Source organism: Cloeon dipterum, chromosome 3 (assembly GCF_949628265.1).
Source record: "Cloeon dipterum chromosome 3, ieCloDipt1.1, whole genome shotgun sequence".
NCBI classification, from domain to species: domain Eukaryota; kingdom Metazoa; phylum Arthropoda; class Insecta; order Ephemeroptera; family Baetidae; genus Cloeon; species Cloeon dipterum.
In genome coordinates this window covers 35332524-35348796 of record NC_088788.1, presented here as the reverse complement: position 1 = coordinate 35348796, position 16273 = coordinate 35332524, and the positions used below count along the sequence as shown (strand labels likewise).

Genomic DNA, 16273 nt, shown 5'->3' with positions numbered 1-16273 from the left:
CCAATAAAATAATAAAAGTTTGGATAAAATATTGATTAACCTATTTGGTTCCATTTTTTCTTTGTTTTTCCCTTCCCAGTCTGCGCCACTTCAGGGCCTTGAAGTTATTCAAGGATGAAAATTTTCGATCGGGATTGACGTGTCCCGTTTCCAACTCGCAACTGAGGATTTCTTTTTCTATATTTTTTAAATTTTCTTTCCTCACAACGTTCGTACTGTATGGTCTCTTTCCCTTACAAAACAAAACGTTATTACTTGTTATGTATGCCATGCCGCAAGCGTCTTCGCCGTCTGCCGACCAGCTCCTCTTGCGGCGTATCTCCGCTCCTTCTCCATCGCCGTCTCCGCCTCCTGCAAACATGTGCAGCGATTAAACCTAATTCATAACTAAGCACCGCCTCGTGAGTGACGCCAGCCTTTTCGCTCAATGCTCCTTCATTCTTTCTTTTGCGAAATCTTTCACAAAACTTGCATTATTATCTATCTCCGTTCGGAGTCTTTTACAGCTAACAAAGGTATATGCTCCATACTCTTCGTGATAAAATATGCGTGCAATAAGTATACGCGCACGATAAGGATATTTGCACGATGAGTGCGTTAATAAAGGTATGCATAAAATATTCCTATAAAATCTAGTGCTTTTGGCGCGGCTCCGTGCGCCTTTTGTGCGCCACGCGCCAAGTACTATTTAATGTACGTTAACGCTTATTGGAAGATTTCCTTCTCTTTTGTTTTTCTTAAACAATATTCTCTCAAGGCATAGCGATACTCACGAGCGGTGGAGGCGAATGCCAACTTGCGCCGGCATTGACCTCCCTTAACCTGCAAAGAATAAAATTAATCCTGTAAGAAGAAAAGATAATTAGAGGGGTTATTAAACGGGTCTTTCCCCCCTTACATCGGCCTCGGACCCTCGGTCCGCTTCCGGTTTGCGGTACGTTCTCATTTTGGCCACTTCCTTCCGAAATTTCCTCAACTCCTCTCGCGGAGGAGGTGTCCAAATTCCCGTCCAGAGCAGTCCCAACCACAGGCAGTTTCCCTCAGCCAGTCGTATGTTAATTTCCACAAGGTCTCCGGCCTCGCAGCGTCTATAGCGTACAACTCATGACGCATCTCGATTTTTCCCATCGCATTAACCAGTTTCTCAGAAATCGTCTCCTCTTCCCTCAGAGGACAAAACATCAGCGTGATATTCGCGCGCGCATGAAATATATTTCCATCCTCGGCCCCCCGCCGAGCTTCCTGGATGCATTTGTGCCCCCTTAGGTAACATTGCAAGTTTACCTTGTTCCGATAGTGTCATGCACATCTCGTAATGATCCAGTTGCTCGCGGTACTCGAGGAGAGTCTCCACGTCGAGATTGTCCAAAAAAAATTATTGAAACCATGCTCCAATCATGTCCCGTTCTTTTTGATTTTCACCACACAAATTTGTCAGACCACTCATTCGTCCAGCTCACAAACATTCTTTTTCATAGCGGATCGCGACGGCCGCTATTGCGTTATTCATTCACACATTCGCAGATCTGGCAATTTTCATGTACATTCACTCGTCGCATTCACTCGTTTCGCAATTAAAGAGCGCTCTTTCCATTCAACGTGGGATGGCGCCCACGCCCATTAGGTCGGTTTACTGTGCAGAACCCGTACCCCGCTATGGTTTCCCATGACCATGGATTCGTATTTCCCCAATTACGTTCGTTTCCCCTTTTCTTTTCCCTGTTCCCTTTCCCCAAGACAAATCCATTTCATCTAAGAGCATAACTTTTTGTTCTGCTGATATGCCCCTCTTTCGACAAAAAAAATATGCAATATCTTCATCGTAATTATCAAAAACAACAAAAAAAATATGATGTGCAGTCCGTCGCAACATCATCATTGCCGCGCGGCTAAATTCCAATATCCTCTCAATATCCTCTCATCTCACAAATGAACAACAAAACAAACGTCATGCGCCGCTCCTCACAACAACTCCACTTCTTTCTTTTCTCTCCCGGCTCATATGCCGCTCGACCCACATTTATGCGCTGAGTCAACTCGGCCGCGACCTTGTGCTGGCTTGCTCTTTTTCCCTCCACGTATAATATTTCACCGCTCGCTTCACTTTTTCTCTCCTCGTCGTCCACAGAGTAAACAAACTAAATTCTCCCGTCTTCAATACACTCCATTAACTCTAATCCATGCTCTACGCTACCTATATTTACACCTTTTAAACACAGTATGGGTCTTTTGTTGTCCTTTCGGGCGCGCTTCGCCCCCCCTTCCTTACGCCCGCTTTCTAGTTTCTCTGTCGTCCTTGCTGCACCGGGCCAAGGACCCAATTGTTGCCATTGTTGCCACCGCCATTGGTGTAAGTGTTCCCTCCGCCGTTCCTGTAGTTGTTGCCACCAGTGTTGCTGTTGTTGTTATTTAGCCGCCGCCAGCAGCTACGCGCAAGGTGGCCCTCGTATCCGCAGTTGTAGCAGGCCTGACCACGTCCCGGATTGAACCCTCGTCCGCCGCCTTTGTTGTTGTAATTGTTGCCGCGGTATGGCTGCCGCCGCGGCTGATAGTTATTCCCTCCAGCACCGCCGCCAAACGCTTGGCGAGCAAGGCCGAGTATTTTGTTGACAGCCGCGACTTGCTGGGCCATAAGCTTTAATTGCTCGCACAACTCTCGCATTTCTTCCATCGGTCCCGTTTCGTACGTCTTGCACCCAGTGACCATGTTGACTTCTTTCTTCTTCTCACTGGCCTCCGATTTTGCCAGCAACGCGTCCGGTTTTTTCATCGCTTCGTCCCGTCGGTTTTCACTCCCGCCTACTTTAGCACTTAACTCGCCGCTATTACCGCAATTTGCCGCGGACGTCGCCATTTCTCGTCTTTCGTTCTCTTCGGTCGCGAGCGAAGCTGCCGCCTCGCGTCCCTCTCTTGCTAAATTAACGAGTGCAGCAATCGGTCCCTCTAAATCCGGAATTTCGGCCACCCAAGTTCGCAAATTTTCGGCGCGATTTTCGATCTCTTCGGCACTAATTAACGTGGCTCTATAGTACTCGCGATTGAACCTTCCCAAAGTGTCGTCCAAAAATCGGACCTCGCTCTCCTCCACTATGTCCGACAATAGAGTCACCGCTCGCGATCCGCCCTGCCCTTGGTAATAATACGCATCGATTCGGCGGATTATTTCTTCCTCCGGCAGGCCCGCGGCTTCGTCGACCCGCCCCGGACGGCCTCGCTCGGCGTGCTCGGCCGATTTCGCGCGCGTCCAAATCGGTGACGAAAAGAATTGCCGAATTCTTTCCTTCGCTCTCGACCCTCTCGATGGCGCAACGGCCGCTTTCTCTTCGGGGTGCACGGGTGTACTAGCTCTATTTTCCCCGGTCTCCGCGAGTGTTTCCCCGTTAAGCTCTTCAGACGTATCGCTCGCCTGCTCCGACATGTGTCCGCATTAAATACATTCGTCCAAATTACGCCCCAGTCTCGCGAAAGGGACTATCTCGCCGGTGCCTCCAATTACTGTGAGGCGTTAGTATTATAACTCTAACGCCCCTGACTTACTTTCGCTGGTCGCCGTGCTTGCGCGGTGCATTTCTCGTCTCGCTGAGTAGGCGGATGCCTCCTGCCGGTCGTCAGCCTGCTTCTTCACCGCTCGGACACTCCTCTACGCTGTCGGAATCACCTTTGCTTCGCAAACTTATCTCTAACCTTCTAACCTACCTACCCTTACTCTAGGCCCTAACAACTCGCCCGGGGAAGACCCGTGAGGGAGGGAAACGACAAACATTGGGAACAACCACGTACCTTTATTTTTGCGAACATGATGATAATACACGACGAGGTCGCGTCAGGAGAGAGAGAGAGGACCACGGGATGGATTTCCAAACGGATCTCTTGATGATGACTTCTCCTGGGCTCCAGACACCAACAGATTTAATCCTTCACTCAGTAGCACTTCACTTCACTCAACTGCACCCTCGGCCGCACCCGACCGAACTGTCCTTTTCTCCGTCCTTTTTCCACGTCGTCACCCCGTTCCTTCTCTCTCTCCTTCCACGCCTCTATTAATTGCAAGCACATGCTTTCACACATAGACATAATATTGATACATTGTTTCTCTTTTTATTTCTCGACCCAAGCTATTCCGTTTTAATTACCCAACTTGGGTCCGCACACAAGCAATGCTTTTCTACATTTCCAGCTAACTCGTTAATTTTATGTTTTCGCCAGCTCGTTCAGTTTTATGCATTATCGACTGTTTTTAAGCGATTGTTTTCGTTTCGACACTTCACGCCTCGCCGGCGTGAACATTTTAATGATCTGTTGGCGCCAACTAACGACTGATCACGTGACCGAATTCTCCAGAATTCCGGTCACAATATTGCAACTATTTTTTTTGTTCAAAACAATTAAAAAACCTTGAAAAATGGTTTATTTGTGAGAAAATCCCTTCAAAATATAAATAAAAACCAAAAGTGGCATTAAAACCGTCTTTTTTTGTCAGGAAACGTCTAAAACTCCTTCAGCTCACTCGGCTCTTTGTTAAGACGCATTCTTTTCGCCCCCTTTTCCGTACGGATTCGGCCACAAAAGCCATTGATAGAAAGGGTGGAAAGAGCAGCGCACGTAGCGATTTCATTGAGGCGTTTCCAACCCTCTCTCAAAAGCCTGGCCTGTATCAAATTGCGGCTCTTCAAACGCGCACAGGTTCATATCTCACCCAGGACACGCGCTTTTGGCAAAAACTTGGTCGCGCAGATCATTGCAACGCGCATGCCAGGCACAAAAATCAGAGATGTGTGCGCGTGACACAGAAAGACAAAAATTATGTAGCCACTTCGTCAATTAATCACGCGGCCAACAATGTGAATTTACTTTCACCTCGGCGCGAAAATTGGCATTGCTCCAATAATATTAATAACCGCATCTCTCCACGCTCATTTGCATAAAATAGTAATACATTACTCCACACACGATGAGCAGCAGTGTATCCTGCTCCTGTCTTGCTGTGTTTTGTGCTCGGAAATTCCTCCTGTCATGTGACGCGCGCAAAGCGGATCTAAAATTCCTTTCAACAACGCAGCCGAGACTAAAATTGCTTCTGACTTCAAGGATCTCTGTTTTTCATTATAGATTTGTGGCTATCAAAGTGCAGTTTGTGGTCTCCAGTTCTTAGAATCAGACGAGGAAGAATGACGAGATGATTTTAATTAATCTGATCGAATTAAATGTTTCAAAGAGAAAATTATAATAATGTAGAGGGCCAATGAAAATTCTGGGAGTTAAAAACATATTGCGTTGTTGACTATATAGCAAGTAATTCATTATAGTATCAGATTTTTGGAAATCTTACCATCAGAGCTGTGATTTGGGCGTGTAACTAACTTCTTTAGGCACATTAAAAAGCATTGTTTTGTTGATTACATTTTTTTTTATTAAATCACCACAGTCGTTTTTAAAATTTCTAGACCGATTTTTGTGCTCTACAAAACGGCTGAAAAGAAATTGGCTCTACACATTTAAACTCTAATTTATTTGTTATATTTAATTTTCACAATTTTGAATCCTCCTCCTTGAATCAGAAATATTTTTATCTAAGCCAGAAATGGAAATTTATATAAACTGTGATGGATGATCCAAAGCTTTATACTTCCAAATGTTTATATAAAAACAATTAAAACAACATCATTCAGTTCAGCAAAGACACGAAGTTGTTGAGCAACGCGAGTTGCAGTTGTTGAAATTGAACAAATTCCTCTTTTCTTGCGCATGCCATGCACACACAATCTGTTTCAATCACGACGTAATCTGTCAGGTCGAAAAGTAATATAATATAGGTGGCTGGCGGCCTCCAGGTGCAATTTCCACTCCCACTTGTGTGTTGCGCGCATGTAATTGCTCTAGCCAAAGAGAATAATTAGGTTTGGCTCACTGCGACTGCCTCCGTGTTTACGACGGGTGAGAACAGACAATATAAAGTGGGAACAAAAAAAATAACAAACTGACAGCAGCAGGAGTGCGTGGGAGGGCCGTGAGGATCACACTCTGAGAATACACGCCACTTGGGTGAAGAGGAAAAAAGAGTCGCGGCCTTGACATTACACGTGAAAAAAGAAAAAAAGACGTGCAGAGTTTGTTCAGAATTCAGAAGCTCTGCGTTGGCGTCTGGCGTGTCGCGATTCGTGTTTCTCTCGAAAAGATTTTTTTGTGAAAACTGGAGTGCAGGTGTCCTTTTGTTGCAATTGAATTGTAAAGCACACATGACAATAAATTTAATACATCCTTGCTCTCTTTCCACTGTTGAATTGCAACTTTTCCTTTTATGGATGCCAGAGATAATGAGAGCAGCAATTCATTGAATTGACTCGGTTTTTAATTGAAGCAACGTACGAATGACGTAATTCAGAGGAAACAACAAATTAAATGTGCGCGCAAGTGTGGGAATAATTTTCGTTCACGATCGCACCGGCGGAGGAAAGTACTTTCATATAATGCAAACACCTCTGTGATCGTGCGCACATAACTAGCAATTTTTTAAGTATTCTGAATCGACGCCAGCAGCCACCACGACCACGGTTAGCTGCTGACCACGTGAAAAATGATTCCTTTCCACCCTTGCGGCCTTTCGTGCGCAGACAAACGTAAGCTTTATTCGAAAAACGACCTGAGCAGCGCAAATTGATTACATTAAATGGCCACCAGCATGCAAATTTCCGATTTTGTTGGCCAAACATGCGCAGAATTTCAGCCAGAGTGGCTAATTCATTAAAGGGAAGTGATGAATAATGTATTTTGACTATCAGAACGATGGTGCAAAATCATATATTATGTTTGTAACCTGAATTTGCCTTTTTACGCTTTTTTTTGGCTCTGTAGTAAAAATTGATTCGTAAAAATGCGAAGAAATTTCTAGTAGTTATGCTATTTAGATTTTGAAACATTTCTCTCCCTCTCAAAAGGGGTAAAAGGGGGTAGTTTGGGGTATACTTAAAAAAGTTGTGAGCAAAGTACAAAGCAAAACGATTTTTATCGTTACTTTAATGCATGGGGTGGAAAGGGGATGAGGGTTGATCAACCTAAAAACCCTTTGGCTATCTAGGGAAGATGAAGACGAGTCGAACGGTATGTAATTTTTGTAATTATGACTGTTAGAACTCGAGATTTGGGGCTGACAAGATTGGAAAAAATGAAAAAAATTGTGTCACTCATCGCGTAAATAAAAGAGTCAATAGATGGCGAAAAATATGCAATTTAGACGGGTTTCAGTCGCTATCATAAGATTTTGGCATATTTAGACAGTTATAGATGTTAAAATATGCGGTTTTAACAGGCTTTAAATTGCATAATTCTTGTTCATTTGATAATCTCATGAAAAATAGTCCATTGTTTGCCCTAAATTTAAAATACTAATGAAATGAAAGTTCGCCATAGCCAATACCGGAGATTTACAATCGAACTCGTATTATTTGTTTAGCTGCATACATTCACTTTTAATAAAATCAAGTATTTATTAAATTTTTATAAGTAATCTGGTCAACTCAGAATGTATCCGCTCATTCGCATTCGCACGCTCATTCTGCGCCAATTCTTTTCGAAAAACGAACCTGTGGCGCCATCCGAGGCACCAGGCGTAAACAACCGGCAATCGTCGTGTTGTCAAAAACAGCAGTGCGGTGAGAGAAAGAAAGCGAGAGGAATGGCCGAGTCAGATTTGTTGTCGTCGTCTTCGCTGCAGGAGAATGCGTCGGCGACGGCGTCGTCGCCGTCAGCCAGGGTGCCGGCCACCTTCGAGGGCGCCGCCGTCGCCTACGGCAGCCTGGTGCTGATGGCCCTGCTGCCCATCTTCTTCGGCGCCTTCCGATCTGTCAAGCACCACAAGGAACAGAGGGTATGCCTCCAATATGGAACGTCGTCGTGGCACCCCTGCAATTGCAGACCTCCGACAACCCCCGCAGAATAAGGGTTGCTTATTCTTTCCAGGCTGCGTTCTATCTGCGCAAATTTTTAATATGAACAAATTTCCATTCCTCGCGCGACATAAACTATGACTATCGTTTTGATTCATTTGTATGTACGGTATACATATATCTATACATAAATAAATATATAAATATTTTTTTAATTTTGATAGTGGTAGATATTCAGCCGACTCTTTCCGGTTTTTGATTGTCGTGAATGTTTTTTTTTCATTTAATTTAATAAGTGATTACAGTTTACATTTAGGAGAGGGTTTTGGATATTTATTTTTGACTATTGTATTTTAATTAAATTGTTTGTAGGAATCTGGCGAAACACCGGACATCATGTCTCACAGAGACGCAGCCCTATTTCCGATAATCGCCAGCGCCGCTCTCTTCGGCCTGTACATCTTCTTCCAGATCTTCTCCAAGGAGTACATCAACTTACTTCTCACAGGCTACTTCTTCTTCCTTGGAGTCCTCGCTCTTTGCCACCTTCTCAGGTTTTTAGTTGTTAAAATAAAATTAACTCTTCACTGATCCATTTTAATTGTGCCGCAGCCCGATCATCAGCTCGCTGGTGCCAGCAGCGATCCCGAACGTCCATTATCGGGTGCAGATGGTAAAATTGCAGACTAGCGGAGGCAATGGCGCTGACGAAGACCTGATCAACTACTCCTTCAGCACGCACGACCTAGTCTGCCTTCTCTTCTGCACTGTGATTGGCGTTTGGTACCTGCTCAAGAAAGTAATGAAGATTTGGATATGTTTTAATTTTCGCTGATCATGTGTTTGAATCACAGCACTGGATCGCAAACAACCTTCTCGGTCTGGCGTTTGCAGTCAACGGCGTGGAGCTGCTGGCCCTGAACAATGTGGCCACCGGAGTCACTCTGCTTGGCGGTCTCTTCATTTACGACGTTTTCTGGGTGTTTGGCACGGATGTCATGGTGACTGTTGCCAGGAGCTTTGAGGCACCTATCAAGTGTAAGACTTTCATAGTCAAAAATTCCAAACAAATTTAGGTCAAACCCGCTCGAAATCTTGATAAAAATGCCCTATTTTCAGGGTCCAAAAGACAAATTCTTTCAACTTTGTATTTGATTTTCTCCAAAAAGAGTTAAAAACATGCCACAAATTTTTGGTGTTGGCTATTTTGGATTTACAAAATTTAGTGTACAAAGGTATGACAGATATTTTCGAATCATTTGATCCGATTTTTGCGACCATGAAGTTGGCCACCAAGGGCAACTTGTCTAGCGTCAAATAATGTACATAGATTTTTATTAGCAAAGTTTTTGACCATCGTTTGACCAACATTTTAGTGTGATATAAATGATTACAAAGACAACCCCCCCAGCAAATTTCGTCCCCATGCCAACAGGGTGTTGACAATGTTTATCTATTTAATATTTTTTTCTAAATAAAAATATTTACTTAGAATCTTTTTAATGATAAATTCGTTAGTAATAAAATTAATCAAAGAAATGAATTTTCAGTGGTTTTCCCGCAAGACATTTTGGAGAATGGATTAGCTGCCAACAACTTTGCAATGCTTGGCCTTGGCGACATCGTCATCCCTGGAATTTTCATCGCTCTCCTCCTCAGATTTGACCACAGGTAGGTCTAAATTAAAATAAATAAAAATGGTTTACACGATACATTTGCTTAATTTCAGCCGAAGCAGTGGCAAGTCGCACGTGTACTTTGCAACCAGCTTCCTGGCATACATTGCAGGCATGGCGGCTACGATCGTGGTGATGCACGTGTCGAAACATGCTCAGCCTGCCCTTCTCTACTTGGTGCCCGCCTGTGTTGGGGCCACTCTTGGTCTTGCCGTCCTCCGCAGGGAGACCAAGCTCCTCTTCCAGTCAGTTTTTTTTATTTGAAAGAGATTTTTCGAAGCGATATTAATTCCTAATTTGATGCAGATACGAAGATTCGCCCAAAGAGGAAGTAGAAGGCGAGAAGAAAGCAGACAAGAAGGCAAAGTGAAAATGACATGCTGAATAAAAAATGTGAAGACTTGTTTAAATGTGAATGATTTGTTTCTCCTGCTGTGTAAATGTGCGCACTGTGAAAATTGCTCTTGCTGTTATTGATTTGATATTTTGCTATTAAGTTATACATCCTGTTACATCAAACTGTTCCGTAAATGTGCTTGCTTTTTCTTATTTTCAAAACGATGTAATCATTTTCCGACCACGCACAAGTTTCAGATTCATTTTGCACATCCTGACTTTTCTTTTAAGTTCAAAAATGAATTTCAGACACTCGCATAATATAACTGGCTATTCTATTTTTGTTTGCATTAAATACTGCGGTATTATAAACCTTGCATTTTATTCACAAAAAATATCAAGAGTAGGAAAAAGTAATGTATGCAATTTGAAATTAACTAATGCCCCACGGCGGAGCGCGTCCGCCCATGTGCGGTTTTTCAAAATCAAACCTTTTTTCGAATTATTACGATTATTTTTCAGTCGGTTTTTCAAAACAATTTTTACCATGAAAAATGCTATTTACTGTTTTGAGAGCTGATTTACTGCTCTGATCGAGCCGTTGATTTTATACAGAAGTGGAATTTTGAATTCTATTTCTCCATCTTCTGACTTTCTTGCCATATCTACGTTACAGATCAAAAATTCGAAAAAAAATGCCTCTCAGTTGACCTGAAATTTATCTAGTATCATTTTAAGACCAAATACGAGCCGATCCGATCAAAATCCTAGGAAGAGATAGATTTTCAACTTTGAAAAACTTGATTTTTGCTCTTTCTCCATAAGGATAGCATGGGAAATCGAAAATTCGCGATTTTTTTTCCCAACGGAGCAAACTTTAAAAGAGTTTTACCGACAACTTTGCACGCACTATTTGGCGATGAATTTTCACCCTTACCTGTCCAGCCTTCCACGTTTCGTTGCGGTTTTGCTATTGCTGGCGCTTATTTAAGTTTTATGGTCAATTTCGCCGCCTCGACCGAGAGATTCCCAAGAGGCTGGCGCCAAGGGGCAGAAGCTACTTGTCTTGGAAGATAATTATGACGCATTCCAGGGTTAACTTCACCTGTGGTGTAATAAAACAAGTGAATGAAAAGAATATTTGAATATATTTCAAGTTTTCAGCAACAATACACATCATATTCAATCGCGAAATTGATAATATAGAACTTTAATCATTCAGTTTTGCTTACGGAATCTCGAGTGGACAACAGGAAAATCAACTCCTTACTCAAAAACATTCATCGGTTTTAACCGGACTTTCCACAGGCACAAAAGTCTCCTTCATTCTTGCTCAATTAAATATCATACATGCAATGCAGCCAATGATTGAAAATTGTTTGCAGGAAATTCAATCGAGGTGAGGAGTGTGAGCAAACCAAATCTCCGCTCGCAAGAAACGAGGATTTGAGCGCCAAAGCCACCAAAATCCTCGTGCCAAGCAAGCAGAGCTCTAGTCTAACTGATGAGATTTAGTTATTTACCATTTAAACCTAGAGAAAAGTTGCAAAGGCCGATTCGAGTCAACGAATTTGCTTGCTAGTCCATCACAGAGGGTCGCGGATAAAATGCAGAGTGCAAATCAGCCTTGGGCAGCAGCAAAAACCGAACAAATAAATAGGCGCTAACTCTATCTACCAGGACTTGCGACCGGCCGACGAATCAGGGGTTAATTAGTTCCACTCGTCTCGTATTCACTGGTGACATGTACAGTCCTTAAAAGTATATTATTTTACTTTGCTTAAATACAATTAAAGAGAGAGATAATGCTCAAGTTAAAATTTTGTTGGCCCCAGGCATCAAGGGCCGTGCAAAAGCAGTTGGAATTTTCTTTTTGCATTAGCTTAATTTCTTTGCGTATGATTTCAACTGGCGTGCTTATTAGTACTCCTCTTCAACTTCTTCAGGAGGTGCGAAGCCGTCCTGCAAACAAAACATCCCGATGATAATTACGGTTGCAAATGCAGACAGCAAAGTGATGATTAATTTCAAGACATATAGAGCTAGACGTCTTACGGGCTCGGTATTGATATTAAGGGCACATCAGGGTGTATCCTGAGCGCCATGACGCTTTCCAAAGGGTCGGAATGCACATACTCTGAAAGTTCTCGACTTGGCCGTTCCAACGGCGTGCAGATCTTTCTAATCGAACCAACACAGAGCCCGTCAGGCGTTAAAGTGGCTGCACATGGGAATTGGTCGAAATCGATAACTCAGGGGCTACCCTGACGCCAAGGTTCAATTTCCTATCAGTTCTGACTTCGCGAGTGGCCCCAAGCATGTTTCAAGGGTAAAAATCCACCGATCGTGCATTACTGGCTTTCTCAAAAATTACCCTGAACTCAACCTTAGACCCTTTATTTCTCGAAAACTACAAGTTTCACCATCCTGAAAATTTGCAGGCAAGTTAGATACACTCAGGGCAATAATATATCGCATATTTGGAAAAAATAGAAAAGTAAAAATTTACTCAAATTTGAAAAATTAAAAAAATGGTTTTAATTTAATGGGCAATGTAATATGTTCTAGTATAAGCCCGTTTCTCCAGAAATCACCTCAAATTCCCGTAAAGAATATATCTAAGTATTAAAACAAAATACCAAATAATCAAGATGGTGCTCAAACAATAATTTAAAAATCCAACACTAAAGAATCTTTCAACAATAAAACAAGAAATTTTACCTCGGTTGCGTAGAGGATCTGAGTAATTTTGTCGACAAGGGTGTCATCGCCAGGTTGAGCTTCCTGGCACAAAACTTCAATGTCCCTCAACTTGCCAAAGTAAAAGTCACGTTCCTTCTCCAACGCTTCCGTCGTCAGCTTCATTTCGGCCAACTAAGCAAGCGACTCGTTTCATAAAAACACTACTATTTTTTCACTCCAAATTATCGCACCTGACTCGTGAGCTCTGATAATTTGCTCTCCGAGGCAGCGCCTCCTGCTCCGACGTTAGATCTCTTCATGGGTTGAATTCTGGACGCTGGAGCATCTCCACTGCTCACCTCTGGAATATCAATCGAACCAATGAGTAACGATCGGGAAAATCCGGTTCGTTCGGTTTTACTTCTGCTTGTAGTGGTGGCAGGTGGAGCAGGCTTAGCCCTGGCGTCAGGGTTCGCTGAGACACTGGAGGTGGCTCCAAAGTCCTCGCGAGCAGCAACGGGGTCGTAGTGATTGCCCGCGTAGTTGGCATCGAAGAACTTCTTGAACCACTGCAGGAACTCAAAGTTGTCCTGGAATCGCCCCTTAATCAGCCGGTCTATTGGGATGATCTGAAAATCGAATTTTAATTACTGAGAAAACATTCTAACGATAAATTTTGAAAAGAATAAAAAACAAGAGCATTAAAAATGAATTACTTTGTCGACGCTCATTTTCTTGAAGGAGCCTTGCAACACTTTGAAGTTCTGGATGTACTCGTGTTCGAGGTTGGTGCGAAACTTGACCTTCTTGAGCATGACGCTGCCTGGGAACAGCATGTGCATGAACTGACAGTACGCAGCCCCGGTGCACAGCTCCTCGATCTTCGAATAGCCCAGCTGAAGGCAGTCGTTTACCCAGTTGAGCATCTCATGCCGACTCAGGTTCTCCGTCGTCACGTTTGTCGAGTAGACGTTTACGGCCATCTGCCCAAAATTGAAACAGCACCAAATTAGCACCAAATCTGGAGTTAATAAACACATCGGGGTGTAACCGAAACAGAAAATAAATTATAATAATAATTGCCCGTTAACAAGAAAATTTTTGAAAATTCAAGAATGTTCCCTTTTGCTTGATAAAAGCACAGCAACAGCAAGTTTAACTGTACAATTTAGTGATGCAAGTGAAATGGCACATAAAAAATCACGGTGTTTAGTGCATTGTACAGTTATGAAAGCAGTCAAGTGCACAACCGCAGAAACAGAAACTGTGAAAATATGTAAAAATAAAATCGGAGCTACATAATTACTTAAACGATAATTGAGAAACAGCGAAGAAGTACTCGTCCAGCTCAAGCGTCGGTTGCATGCGAACTGAATTATATTATAAAAACGAGGTGGAATCAAAGCGAAACGAAAAAAAGGTGTGTGACACCCTAGACGGTGCACACCGACAAGAGAGGAGAAAGGCGAGCGGCGTCGGCCTCATCATGCGGAAAGACCAGCTCAAGAGCCGAACGCACATACCATCCTGAAATCCACCTGCGTGACGGCGGAAAATGCAGAAATTTAGCCTCGATTAGTTCGAAAAAAGACGCGAACAATCATTTCTCGGCCATGCCTGCCAACATGGCGCGCCTTCAACCGAATACCGCATTTCGAGCGGCCCCAGGCCGAAAGTTCGGCCCAGTCGGCCACCGACGGCTCGGCGATGCGTACCGAGAACTTTGCGGCGCCGATCGGGACTCGGGAACTCACCTTTAAGGCCTTTGTGATGACAGTAAGTTGGAATAAGCTGGCCGACAGACCGAAGGAACCGCTTCCTGTGCTGCAGCTGTTGCTGTTTGTGTGTGTTCGGCAGATGGCGCGCCAGTCGCGCCTCGTCTGTTTCCCGCGACCGCACCCGCTGACTCACTCAGGCAGGAAACGCGCGTAGCTTGCTTGCTTCGAGAAGTGACAGAAGATTGAAAGACTGCCTGTGACAGCGAAGCTCATGAGTTGAGAAGGAAATTAAGAATTTTAAATGATGAAGCAGGATGAAATGTCCATTCTTAGCAAGAAAGTAGAAAAAATTGATTTTTAAATGAAAGTTTTTGTAAAATGCTAAAATGTTTTTTTTTTTTAGATAATTCATACCATGATTGTGACTATAGTTAGAAATTTAGGAATTTTATGAGTACATATTCATTGGTAAATTTATTTTAGCATATCAAAAGTTTGGTTTGAAGTTCTAAAAAAGTTGTAATCGATTTTTTTTCTTGTTCCTCTCTGGGTTCCTTTTACACACTTTACTTTGATTCTTCAAACGCGTCTCCAGTCTCACGTGATAGTCCATTGATTTCTCGCTTTGCTTAAATCTAATATAAAAAGGAAATGGGAAAAATACATCTTGCCATCCGGTTCTTTATTGCAGCGCCGTTTTCCAATAACCTTCGAAAAAGGTTTTATTTTTGCAATACTCAAATTTGTGTTTCATTGGGAGCAGCTACTTATTGGGAAAGGCAATGCCACATAGCATATTTTTGGAATAAACATAATTTTTTAACTAATTCTTAAAAAAATTGTAATTAAGGATAAAAGGCCTCAACATTTTAATTTGGTAAAATAAGTTTTTGGTATCTTTTTCAATTTGAAACAAAATATATTCACAAACATTTTATTTGTTGGCACACATATTGCGAAGGTTGAACCAAGTTTTATTTAATGTTTGCCAAAATGAACCGCGAGGTTGAGTTTTTAATTTATTAATGGACAAAAAAGGGATTTTTAATGTTACATAGCTGATAAAAAGCTCTTTTATAAAGATTATTCATGGAAATAATAAACAATATTAAAAAGATACATTAATTTATGAATAATTGCAAGCTATATATAGGGATCGAACCACCAGACAATTATGAAAACGAATTATTGGTAAAATTGTGTTAGGCTTTCTTGGAAGAGATATTTTGATTAAAAATATGACCTCTTCATTTTGAAAAATAATGATTCTTTTAACATAACCTTATTGACATTTATACGATCATAGAAAAATTTATCGGATTTATCAATCAAGATAGTAATAGTTAAAATAAATTAAAAAACAAAAACAAGTTTTTTGGAGTAAAATAGATAATTTTAGGGAATTTTTTCTTTGTTTTGTGGACAAAAAATATTTTAGTAAATAATTTAAAAAATAAATCATTCAGCAGTGTTTTAGTATATATTAAATTTTATAATTTCATGATCCAATTGCATATAACTATCCAAATTAAATAAATTTAAAGAACATCGAGAGCATATCTTTACGTTTTTTTATATTTTATTTTGAAAATTGGTCCTGTTATATCTACTAACAAAAAGTATTGTATTTTTCGGTATTTTTGTTTAAACGCGGGAGAAATAATAGCACAATACTTTGTCTTGAGGAAGCACACCTGTTGCCGTGTTGCGACCATCATTCCCATGTCCCAATCATTTTATCCCTTTTATTCCTTTCCACAAATCTGACCACCTGACAATGAGGCAGTCACGTGAACAACTGTTGTTGAGGTGCGTAATTCGTGCCCGGCTCGACCAATAGCGGATCATTTGTGGTATTAATTGTAATTAAATTCAAGCAATCACACCTGAGCCAGGTAAATGCTCTCGAAAGGCCCTCGGGCGGAGCAGGTTTAGGAGTTAGCGTGATGAGGCTACCATCTTTCCTAAGAGCGTGGTC

General features: G+C 42.1%; 2 protein-coding genes across 5 annotated transcripts; one reads left to right on the top strand and one right to left on the bottom strand.

The window, feature by feature from the left end:
* The first annotated feature begins 7628 nt into the window (after positions 1-7628).
* Positions 7629-10267, top strand: LOC135939203 (minor histocompatibility antigen H13). Its single transcript, XM_065483449.1, has 7 exons — positions 7629-7864; positions 8256-8437; positions 8496-8682; positions 8738-8921; positions 9434-9554; positions 9613-9804; positions 9866-10267. Exons 1-7 carry the CDS (start codon positions 7673-7675, stop codon positions 9927-9929), a joined length of 1122 nt encoding a protein of 373 aa, XP_065339521.1. The 5' UTR covers positions 7629-7672; the 3' UTR covers positions 9930-10267.
* A 757-nt stretch (positions 10268-11024) lies between these two features.
* On the bottom strand, positions 11025-14471 carry Eb1 (microtubule-associated protein RP/EB family member 1). 4 transcript variants are annotated; one of them, XM_065483453.1, is made up of 6 exons: positions 14101-14115; positions 13294-13560; positions 12999-13206; positions 12829-12938; positions 12617-12769; positions 11025-11857 (listed from the first exon to the last, which is right to left on the bottom strand). In XM_065483453.1, the coding sequence occupies exons 1-6, from the start codon at positions 14101-14103 to the stop codon at positions 11816-11818; spliced, it is 783 nt and encodes a 260-aa protein (XP_065339525.1). In that variant the 5' UTR covers positions 14104-14115; the 3' UTR covers positions 11025-11815. The 4 variants fall into 4 exon arrangements, with proteins under 4 accessions (XP_065339525.1, XP_065339523.1, XP_065339522.1 ...); XM_065483451.1 differs by lacking the exon at positions 14101-14115 and adding an exon at positions 14332-14471 and having other exon boundaries at positions 12829-13206; XM_065483450.1 differs by having other exon boundaries at positions 12829-13206.
* Positions 14472-16273: the final 1802 nt, after the last annotated feature.